The sequence below is a fragment of the Atta colombica genome, unplaced genomic scaffold (genome assembly GCF_001594045.1).
Source record: "Atta colombica isolate Treedump-2 unplaced genomic scaffold, Acol1.0 scaffold105, whole genome shotgun sequence".
In the NCBI taxonomy this organism is placed as follows: Eukaryota; Metazoa; Arthropoda; class Insecta; order Hymenoptera; family Formicidae; genus Atta; species Atta colombica.
Window position 1 is genome coordinate 2,012,761 of NW_017259190.1, and position 12,396 is coordinate 2,025,156.

A 12,396-nucleotide genomic window follows, 5' to 3' on the forward strand; every position below is an offset into this window, starting at 1 on the left:
TTAGATTGATTTTGTTATAAATCTTTATTATATTATTTGAAGTATACATCATTATTTCTATCTTTTTCTTAACTTAGGATGAGTTGAACTTTCTTCAAGAGGGAAGGAAATAAGAGAGAACTTTTCCAAGGTTATACCGGGAAGATTTGCTTTACCTGGAGCAATCATTACTGTATTTTGAAATCTTCCCACACTGTAGGTACGATCAATAGATAGGTATGTCTGAAGACGTAGAGGAAAGATGAGGAGAAGGGAGAGAGAGAGAGAGAGAGAGAGAGAGAGAGAGAGAGAGAGAGAGAGAGAGAGAGAGTAGGTATTACTACAGGCAGCCATCGATCATTTCTAATTTCTCGATAGTTAGCTACTTGATGTGAGATGCTTGATTATACTGCACATGGGAATACGCAAGTACGAATTTAGTAGGATTACGGTTAAGTACCGGTGAAAGTTTCCCCTATCGTAAATTCTCTCCAATGCACAACGTGAGAATTATTTTGAGGAATGCAGCTTTTGAAGAAATGTTGCAAACGCCAAATTTATTACATAACATGCTTGATGAACGTTACATATATCTATATAACCATCGATATGATATACATTAAGGTAGAAAAAGTAACCATAAATTGTATTGAAATATTATAATTTTTATCGATTTATCTTATCGCTTCAAAGGAGCAATTTATTTCTCCACAGATCTGATCAAAGCAATGCATTTTTTCGCAATTTAAGTTGCGACGTTGTTTATTTTATCAATTGTGACATTTACTCTTCAATCGTGAGCTTTGTATTTTTTCATATATCGCTGTCAATCTGAATGGAACAACACACGTCTAACGTATATCTTTCTCTTTTTCCCATTTTAAATACCGGCGAATTCGTAAAATACTGGTTTTTTTGAAACCACCGAATATTTTTTATTTCATGTATTCTCTCCACGATTCTTCTTGCTGCTTGTTTCATCAGTTTTGTTATGCACACTTCCATTTCGTTTTCTTTTACTTTGAAGTATTGAAAATACAATTCTGATCAGAATTAAAGAACATTTAAAAAGTAAAATAAAGAAGAGAACTTTATAATTTAAAAAAACATTAATTGCTATTATGCTATTTAACAATTACTATTCTTATGAGGCTTTTAATGATTTTTAAAATGTTTTTAATCCAGAGCATATTTTCTGTTTTAATAGAAAAAAATTGACATTACAACAAAATTATTGAAGCTTCTGCAATAATATTTTTACTGCTTTTATTTGTAATGTTTTTTTTTACTATTCTAAGTTTTCAAAAAATGTAGAAAATTTAAGATTATTTTTTGACACTTTTATTACCAAATAGTTTTTTGCATGATATTCTAGAAGGAAAATTGGACTCCACCTTTCTTTATTTTAAAGAAATTTGAAAGTGAAATTTCATTTATATCAAAAAAACCTGGATTGCAGACAAAGAATTAAGAAATGTTTTTAAAATCGTTGAACGTATTTCTAACAAAAAAATTAATATTCCCATAAAAATCACAAAGCCTAAAGAACCACAAAAATTTGTTCGTAGTTTTTTTTCTATCTTCTACATTTTATTATCTGTAGATTAAAAGTAACTAAAAAGTAGTGAGTTCTAGATGCGTGCGTTTAGTTTGCCTAGGCGTGAGACAGTCCCTGAACGTCATGCGACCATGTTATACCGGACAAGCATGGCTTGCCATTGAGAGCGCGGATATTGTTTCGCCGCCGTCATGACGCCTGACGTGTGTCGGAGACGCCTCGTTTTCACATCGTGCAAGGATATCGCGTGGGTGCCTGCTTCTGAGAGTTAGGTTACCGATTAGACGCTCCAATTTTACCGGACTAACTGCGATCAAATGTGACTGATGGGGCGCACTAGTCTTCTATTATCTACTATCGTATCGTTAATTATTATTCCACGAGGCGAGCGATAAAGATACTTCGCAACAAGGTTTTCTTTTTATATATTTTATTTATTTTATTATATATTCTAATTTACAGTGGAATTTTTTTGTATCACCTACAACTATATGTGATATAAAATTGTTGTCAATGAGATTATTACTTATATATTGCAATTTTATTGATAGCAAATTAATAAAAGAGGGATTAAGAACGATTAGTTTCAGACATGTCACAAAACTCGTACGAGACACATAACATTAAACGAGATCTGGATAAATATATTAATGGCGCAACTACTTTCCATTTCACGATGGCTATTTATAAGTTTATTAGTCACAAAGCTGCAAGTACGAGTCACTTACCGCCAAGCGCAGAGTTAACTCGATTCTCTCTGCCGGTCTACATTATAATTCACTTATGATAAGTCTCGCAAAGAAGGACAGAAGATCATTAAAACAAAATTAGATAATATTCGTAATTTTACAAATGCCGTTAGATGCTCACATAATTTTTCAAACTTCCTTTTATTTCACATCATTTGGTATCTTTATTAATATTTGATACGTATCTTTATTAATAATATGAAAACTTATTACAATAAATTTAGAAATATAAAAAAATAGTGCAATTTAATGTTTTTTTTTTTACTTTAAAAAAATAACAGAACAAAGTATTTATTATTGTATAACATTGAGTTACAAAATTTTAAAAAAATGTTAATTATTGGAAACTATAATTTTTTCCTGACACTTGATCTTTTACTGTCATTTTACTGAAATCAATTTCATAAAATAGATGAGTATAAAATGAAATTGCTTTATTATAGTATTGTTTTATGGTGCTACGAAGCTATAAAATTTTAACGACTTTATTTTATATGTAATAGAAATACTCAGCAATTACTTTTTTATTTATGCACCGTATTTAATGATATTGCGCTTACATATGACATATTTTCATATACAGTAATTCAAATAATAATGTCAAGAGTGAGATTTTCAATTCTCTCAAAGGCTTTTCACTCGACGCGTCACGCGGCTTGAAGAAACTGGCATGCTTCGTCTCGTCGTATTGTCTCGGGCACTACGCGGTCGGAAGATAACGAGAACAATCGACATTTATTTCTGTCATCGGTCGTCTCCTCCATATTACGCATAGTGTGTCGGAGCACGTACGAGAGCTGACCACTATCTTTTTGCCATTTATATATGCATACATACACACAAGCTCAAATCGAAGCATTCTACATGCGTTCTGATTTATATATTCGTTCTTGCATGGACGTATTAAACATATACTATAAATACTCGTAAAATATTTTCATATTTTATTTTAGTATTTATAAATTATTGATTAGCTTTTTTATTTTAGTATTTACAAACAATTTATAAATACGAAAATAAAATATGAAAAGTTATTTTAATATTTATAAATTGTTGATTAGCTTTTTTATTTTAATATTTATAAATTTATTATTTTAGTATTTATAAATTGTTGATTAGCATTTCTTATTCTTAATAGCAATATTTATTTAAATTAATTTTTTCAATATAATATATTTTTATATCTAATTTTGAAATCATAAGAGCTTGAAATAAGGTCTACTAAAAAATTTGATTTGCTCGCGTAATCCATCAATTTCTTCAATTTTCCCGCATTTCTTCAATTTTAAGCTGTCTCTATTAATCAGCAATATAATTCGATGAATTTAAATTATTATTATGTGAAAACAAATTTATTTAAAATTAATTCGGATACGAAATATCTCCTCTTGATGCTTAATTTTTCTAAAATTATTTATTTATCCATAATCACATTTTATCTCCGTTATAATTTAATAATTAATAACTTCATCATTATCTTGTTATCCTTAATAGTTAAGAGGAATGGCGATGATTCTGGGACACTCTGTTGGGACATGGTATATGTATAACCACCGTACTTTCATACGGAGTACAGTTAGTCAACACACGCGTGCAACTTTATATCGATGGCGTCATCACGACCGTCGATTGGGGCCAAGCGAACTGAACTCATTGTCAGCCACATTGTTGGTTCGCCCCTTTGCCACGCGGCGAATTAATAATTGTTATTTTTTTGTTCTCGACCGTCGTCAACAACACGCTGATAGGAAGTGTCCCATCGAACATGATCCGTCGAGATGACGCGTATCGTCCGTAATTCGTTTTAACGGTGATATTAAATTTAGTTGTCAGACAATTATTTCTACAATCTAAGAACATATTATTTGGAACAATCTCCGCAATACATCAAATACATCAGAGAAACAGCTTAGACATTCCAAGTATTTTAGTATTAATTACTGTTTTTAATAAGAATTACCGTTTATTACTTGGATGTCGTAGAATTGCTGTATTTTCGGTTAGCGGCTTATTAAAGTACAACTTTGAGACGCTGTTCGTGCATTTACTTTAATGCACTCCAGCAAGGATAGTAATTTAAGTTGTGGTGGAAAAACGATCCGTTGTCCAAGAGAAAAGTTAAGCGAGCGCGAGTTCATCCGAGTGAGCCTCCGTCGCATGTAGCACAAATTTCGTCTTGATGGTACTCATTCCGGCACTCTGGCTTCCGGTTAACGATTTGACCGCGGTTGGTACCGTGCCAGGAAAAGCGGAGTAAATGTCTCGGTAATCTTGAAATCTTCCACCGACCTTGTTGCCTGGTCTACAATACTCGCTACATAAAAGATTAAAAGTGTTCGAAAACAATGATATCGTATTATCGGCGTGAATCCATCGTTGTCAGTATCGGCATCGCTTAAAATAGAAGAATCAGAATGCAATGTTTATCGAACGTGATTTCATCGATTTTTTCGGAACATATACCATAAAAATATACGTAAATTTTTGTGAGGAAAGATAATGCGATATTCTGACTTATTAACAATTTCACAAAACTAATACTTCAATATTATGAAAAGATAAAGGATCACGTCCTGCTTTTTTTATTTCTACATGATTATCTAGAAATTTTTTTTTATTGTTTTGGTTAATAAAAATCTGTATATTCTTGATAAATTTATATAAGTTTACAGTTTTAATATTTTATGTTAATTAACTGAAGATAACATTCAATAAGATTAAGTTATACTTATATCAAATAAAATCAAAATAATATAAATATATAAAATTGAATTAAATTAACTTTAATACATTTTGTCATACTTATCGCATTTTTTTTCTAGAGAGAACCGATTTGTGTTAGTGTGACACTGGCCACTTCCGTTCTTATGAATTAATGAGGCTTAAATATGCGTAAATCATGTGCTTCCATACGTGAAATCATGGACGCTGGCTGGCGCTCGTACACGTTCACGCACGTTCACGGCGCACCTGTAAACACACACATACGATTTACTTACGTCCATTTTCTACTCGACAGGCGAAGTCGTGCGTGGGCATAGAAGTCGTCCCCCGATCCTACCACACACTCCACTCGCACTCGCTAGTGTTAACCTCTCAGTCAGTCAGTCAGTCAGCTCGAGTACGCGCGACCGGTTCGTAATACTTGGCTCGTGATACGCACGCACAAATTGCGTTGATTAATATCGAGATCGATGTAATCTGAGCTTAGACTTTCGCGCGATATATATGTGAACAAAAATAATTTCTATATATAATTGAAAGGCAAATATAATCTGCGTAAAGTGCATTTTCTTGTTTTTATAGCTATGGGAATTGAATCAAAATTTATATTGATTCATAGAAGAGTCGTGACTTCAAATACTAAGTTTCTCAACGCGAGTCTTGGATGAGTGATTTATGAACTCGGCAACGTAATTCATCGAAAGTTTCAAGTCCCTACGGGGATGGAATCTTCGAACAATTCTCCAATCTTCAAGATAATGATATCCCAGTAGAATAAGTACTGAACTGAAGTAGTTCTAATTCGAGCACAACAGTGTGTAATTCGAAAAACAACGCAAAAGTTATGCTGATTCCGAGTGTTAAGGATCTTGGTATGTTACTTGTAACGAAAATCCGAGAAGAATTATTCAAAGAGTAGAGGAAATCCTATTTTTGATATTCTATCGATTATTTATATTATTTTATTATTTTTCCGTGTGTACACGTATTAGACTTCTTATGCTAGAGCGAGTGAAGTTCGAATCGTGAACGATCCAATAATTTTATATATATAACAATGAGATTTACGTCGAATTAAGCTGTTCCTGTATTCGAGATTATTACGCAATCCATATTTGTACAATGTATTACAATGGATTCTGATTAGATTCAGACGGAGTAAATGAGCACAATCAAACATGAATAAATAAACAACGATAAGTGCTATATTGACGTGATGGCACTCATTGAAGCAAGTTGTTTGTTCGTATTTGTTTGTTCGTCTTCGCGTTCGTTCATCTAGGATTTCATATTCACAATGCTAAAAATGAAAAATTGCGACATTCTAGAGCTGTAAAGAATTTAATTATTATTAAACAGTTTTTGTGAATGTAAGAAATTGTTACTATAATTATTTATATTGTAAAATATAATATATTACAGAATAACATTATGTTATAGTATTATTAATTTTTATGAATTAGAATAATTTCAGTTATTACATATATAAAAACTTAATTTACCTAAATTTAATAAAAACTAAAATTTCTATATCTAAATATTTAAATACCATTACTCGCAAATGTTCAAATTCATATCATATCACATAAATATTCAGCATTATTTAACGCATATAGTATAGTTTAATTAAAAGAAAATAGAATTTATTATTATACCTTGTATTTTGTTGTAAATTTAAAAATATTATTATTATTTAGAGACATTTTTAAAAAATAAAAGAATTTTTATTATTACTGTAGAAATTTGTAAATCTCGCGAGTATGGAATTATTATTGCATAGTATTTCATGTTCATTAGGTATATTTCATTAATATTAAAAGATTTATTGAAGAAATCAGTTATCAATGTGCAAGCAATTATTGTGTTGGAAAATTATCGTGTATTTGATTTTGCGCCACATCTATTAGTCATGTATACTTAATATTGAAAGGTTGAGTAATGTCTCTTTAGTAAAAAAAAAAATCTTATTTTTCTAATGTTACTGTTTCTTTTTTGCAGTAGTAGTCACCTATTACAATCTGTTAATTACATATTAATATTAAAATCAATCAGTGAAAAGAAATTGAAATGAACAATTTTGCATTGGAAATGTAATTACGCAACATGTACTCTGTACTTTTCGTCAGTCATGTGTGATGTTTTCCATATGACAATAAAATTTATGCGGTGCAAAAAAAGAAAGACGATATAGAGAAAGATGAGATGTATTGATAATAATAATATTGTGTAATATTGAATGATTAAACGGGAGTTGCTGAAATTAAAATCTACTTTATATTTTTTACTCTTAATCTCGGAACGACGCCTTGACATCTGAAATACTGTGACATTCAAATATCTGTTGTTTAAAATGATTTGGAAACTATGTGAAATCTCGTTCTAATTCGCATAAATTCTGATCTCTAGTTGAATTCCCTCACTTAAAATAGAAATTTTGCATATAATTCTAATTGAGAACCTTACTATTAAATATTGTCGTTGTGTCAGAATTTGCATTAAGTAAATGATTTAAGTCTAATAAATAAATAAATAAGCTTAATATTATCACGTAAATAATTAGACATAAGAATTTATTGGATTTTTCATTCGAAGTGTATTGGAAGAATAAATTCTTAAAAATTTACGAATTACTCGCGAAAATTGAAGATAATTATCATATCTAGTTTAAATTTTTTAATTGTGTTAAATAACAGATTATATTAATTTATATTTAAAACTTGAAATTTCGAGATTTCACATTGCTTTCCAAAGAAAAAAATTTCTTATGCTAACAAAAATGCAAATTTGAGAATAATGTATTTTAAGTAAAATAAGGAAAATTAGAATAAGAAATGAAAAGATTTCTGATTTTTATTTTATGAAATAACGAAAATTATCATAATTGATAGTGTATGTTTCACGTTTGCTTGTATTATTCCATAATAAGTACAAGCGTAAAAAAAATATTCTTCTCTACGTTATCGAACATCATATGTTTGATGTGATATTCGATAATATCAAATAGAACAGAATTTTTTTTTTCAAGATAAGGGCAATAACGTCACTTTTTATTTCTCTGTGTCATAGATGAACAGTAAAACGTTAATCGTTTCCGTTATCGTCATAACGACAGTGTACATTTATCGCAAAACGCAACGCGTATCCGCATACGTGTCACTTCTTTTCATTTTTTTCTTTTCATTCTCGCATGTTTTTATTCCTTGATAAATGATTCTTTCTTGCAAAATAAATTAAGAGCATTTAAATATATAAATATAAACTATTTGAATATAAAGAGATAAATCTAACATAATGCTCTTTTCAAACGAGAATTATCACATTTTACTTTGTAAAACTTGTACATTTGTTTTACAATAAATAAGTTATATAATTTAGTGATCAGAAGGAATATATAAAAATGCATTTTTTACTTCGAAATTCAGACAAATATTATTTCTATATTAAAATTAAAATTATTTTAATAAATTTTTTTAATTACAAAAATCCTTTGGCATTTAATTTTGAAGTTAATTTTGAAATTTAACAAACCGAAATATTTAATAAAATTTCCAATATTTTGAATTATTTTTAATGTCTGTCTGACGTAAGAAAACGAAAAATTAGGAATAGTTGACTTAACTTTTGCATTCAAAGTTTTTTATTTTTGTATATAGTAAAATCAATCGAGCATTACAGTAAATTTGTGATACATATTTAGTGACAAATTTTTTTCATAATTACAAATTTTATTACAAATTTAAATTTTAATATATTTTATAATGAATTACTATTTGTTTGTTATTAAAATATTAAATAAATTTTTAGTATAAATAGGCTAAGTTAACGTCATTACGCGAACGTTATTATGCGAATATGAATCTTCTATTTGATCAGATTTTTACTTTGGCATTATTTTATAATGCGATACTATTACTTCGATAATCAATTTTAATTTATTACTGATTATAAACACAACGTTTATAATTCCATGATAAACAATTTCCGATTGTGCTAAATATATTTACCTGAATTACGGTTTTACTTTTTAAAATTGAAGTTGCTATTTGCGATAAAATAGTAGAAATAGAATTATTAAGTAAGATGGAAATACCATTTTTTGCAAATAATCATGCGTGAAAAATTTATCTTTTATAGAAAATATTTGTTTATTAATTCAAATTGTTGTTATGTTAAGAGACGATCGCATTCCTTAAGAGTCTGAAACGACAATTGTTGATACATGTTGCGATTACACGTTGCTAAATTTTTCTCAATGCTTGAGAAACGTAAATCCAAATCGCAGTTTCTGTCAATCAAATGATCGAATTATTATGTTTTTTTGAATATTGTTTGACTTGTTATATTTTAGTATTATGTATATACTTATTTATGTATTTATTTGTTATAATTTATGTTAATAAACATATTTTGGTAAATTGATATTCGAATTTATGATCATTTATCAAAATTGATGAACTATCATTTAGAAATGCTTGCAAAATAAAACTCAAGATTGTTATAGAAAATCATAAAGTCAAAAATTTAGTAAAATATATAAGATTTGATGTAATTCAAGAACAATTGCTATTAACAATTTAAAATATATTTAACATTTAATTTGACAAAAGTTGTTAAACTTTCTTTAAACTGATATTTTATTATAAGTTCTTGACAAGAAAAAAGCAATTTCATATTTGTCGTTCGACAAAAGCCTTAAGCGAAACACAAAGTTTCTATAGAATTACGGGTTTATCTGACAGGTGGTCGCTCAGTTTAAACAGTTTGAAATATGGTTTTGCACGGTGGTGTAAGAGCACAATAATCACTGCGAGCTCGTTGGACGAGAAAATTATGTGGGTGTACGTGTAATTTCGTGTTTTCTCAGTTGGTTAAAGAGAGACGGACTGCACAATGTCACTATAAATGACTGAGCACAAAATAAAAATAAAAATATGCTTTCCGTGACATAATATGCGACCATTAAAATCGTGCCATGATTTAATGGTTGAGTCAACGATTACAATTAATTACTTATCGTGTCGGTTACGTCTCGGGACCGCTCGCTCTAGCTCTTTCATTATTTCTTAAAGCATGGTGTACACTTTAGAAGCTTAGAGTTTCACTTTGAGAGTTACTTTTAATAATAAAAATTATAAAACTGAAAACGAATAGTGAGAGTTTGCCGCAAAAACAGTTTGTGAATTACAGTAATAAGTAGAATAGATTTGAAAGTTTAAAATCTTAGAAAAGGATCGCAACAAATATACAGAAGTATAATAGTGTTCATGAAATAGAGAGGGAAAAAAATGAAAAGCAGAATTATGTAATTAATAAATGAAATTATATTTTGTTTAAATAAATGAAATATATTTTTTTCTTTTTTTAAACACCACAATTATAATATTTTTATCTCTGTTCTCGATGGTAAATTTAAACTAAGAGATTAATTTTCATACAAAAGAATAATAAAATCTTTATTTATATTTTTACTCTATTTCCAGTCAATATAGAATTTAAAACTTTCTGAATAAGAAGAATTTTTAATTGTATAATTCTTCAAATATCTCAATTTCTTATTTAACACTAACTATTGCATAATTCTTAAACATTCTCAATTTTTTGTTACATTCGAAAGCACTTTAAGATCGATGACATAACATATATCATTGTAATAGACAACATCAATAATCGTCATATTACATATGATTAAATGAAAAGTAATAAATTGTGATCAAGCGATTATTGGTCGATATCAACATTCGATATACATTTGGCGGACATTTTATAGGAATTATGGTATATCTTGTCTACACAAACATACAGTTGCACGAACTCATGCGTGAATCGGAGCCAAAATCTCGGAAATTGCGACAATCGGCGTGATATTTCGCGTAAATTCACGCGCGAGTTCAACACATTCGCGCAACAACACGACACAATACATGTCTGGTGACATGCGAATGTGTGAATGCCGAGGAGGGGCGATTGAGGAACAGATCAGAGAAAGGAGCGATTATCATTGTTTACCGATGTATAATTCTGAGCTCTTTAAGACGGTGTGGACGAAGATAGGGCGGATGTGCAGCTACATCATTTGCGCCAAATCCTACCTCTCAGGTTAGTAAATAAATATTGAAAAATAACTGGATCTTTGATTGTGAATACCTTATCTTCGAAGATAATTAATCTATATATAGATAATAATAATAATACATGTCTCTTGATTTATTATCTTGAACTTTGCAATAAATTAAATTAATAATTTCTTATCATGAATTTTTAATTTTTCCAATGTTTCCAACATTTATTTTATTTGATTTTCATATATATTATTCGGTGTATCACTTATATTTTTTAATTATTTTTTAATTGTTTGGTATAATTTGACAATGGATAATAAAAAATTCTTTAAAGATTCTTTTATAAAAGATTTTATTTTATATTATGTATAACATATACGTGTATACTTTAAACAAATTATAATTACAGCAATCATCTTCAATTTTTTAATAATTTTTTACATTTCTTTAAGACTAAACATTGCAAAATTTTGCTTTTATTCTTATTGAATAAAGAGATGTGAAGTGTAAATTCATGAATCAATAAATCCAATAATTATCTCTATTTTTATCTAATGTTTAGCATTAAATGTGCTTTAATTAAGAGTTTTATTTATCTAATCTAAAGATCATATTTGCAATATTATCGTTTACTCGTTCAAATATTATCTCTTGATTTTATCAGGCTTTCTCAATTTTACATTAACGAATGTCGAATCAAATCATACTTTTTAATGTCTCATTAAAAATAGAAAGTGCCACAAAATAGAAAAGGATGTTAAAATCAAAGTATGTAAGCTACTATTATTTATCAACAAACAAATACTATTTTTCTCAAGGAAAGTTTATAAAAATTCAGAGAATCACATATTTAGTCTATATTTAGGGCTAAACGCATAGCATATGCAAGAAACTTTTTATTTTGTGAAAACTTCAAAGCAGAAAGTGATATGCATTTTCTCTCTTTCTCTCTCTTTTTTTTTTAAGTATAGTTGTTGATAAGTAATCATTGTGTGAATAAAACTATTGTCAGTCCTGTTTCCTCTATGTAAGCAAAGAAAGAGGAGGTGCCTGTTTGTAGAAAGTAAGTGAAAAAACGAGTGAAAGTGACAGAAGGTATCTTCAACAACAGGAAAATTCACGTATTCCTTCCTTTGAAATTCGCGGCAGCAAGATGTAGAAAAGGCGTGATAAAACGTGTTTAAGATATTTCAATAATGTTCATCCATCAAGATTAGAAAATATATACAATATATATATATATGCGCGCGCGCGCGCGCGCGCGCGTGTGGTGTGTGTGTGTGTGTGTGTGTGTGTGTGTGTGTGTGTGTGTGTGTGTGTGTGTGTG

The 12,396-nt window shown here is 29.1% G+C and overlaps 1 protein-coding gene across 5 annotated transcripts in view; it reads left to right on the forward strand.

The window, feature by feature from the left end:
• Positions 1-12,396, forward strand: part of LOC108690496 (serine/threonine-protein kinase tricorner) — a 138,804-nt gene that overhangs the window by 70,588 nt on the left and 55,820 nt on the right. The window contains exon 1 of one of the 5 annotated variants that reach the window (XM_018197836.1): positions 11,019-11,106. The exons of the other annotated variants lie outside the window; for them this stretch is intronic. Within the exon in view, the coding sequence (XP_018053325.1) occupies positions 11,019-11,106 (88 nt within the window). Of the gene's footprint in view, positions 1-11,018; positions 11,107-12,396 lie in introns of those variants that run through there. 5 annotated transcript variants of the gene reach the window in all.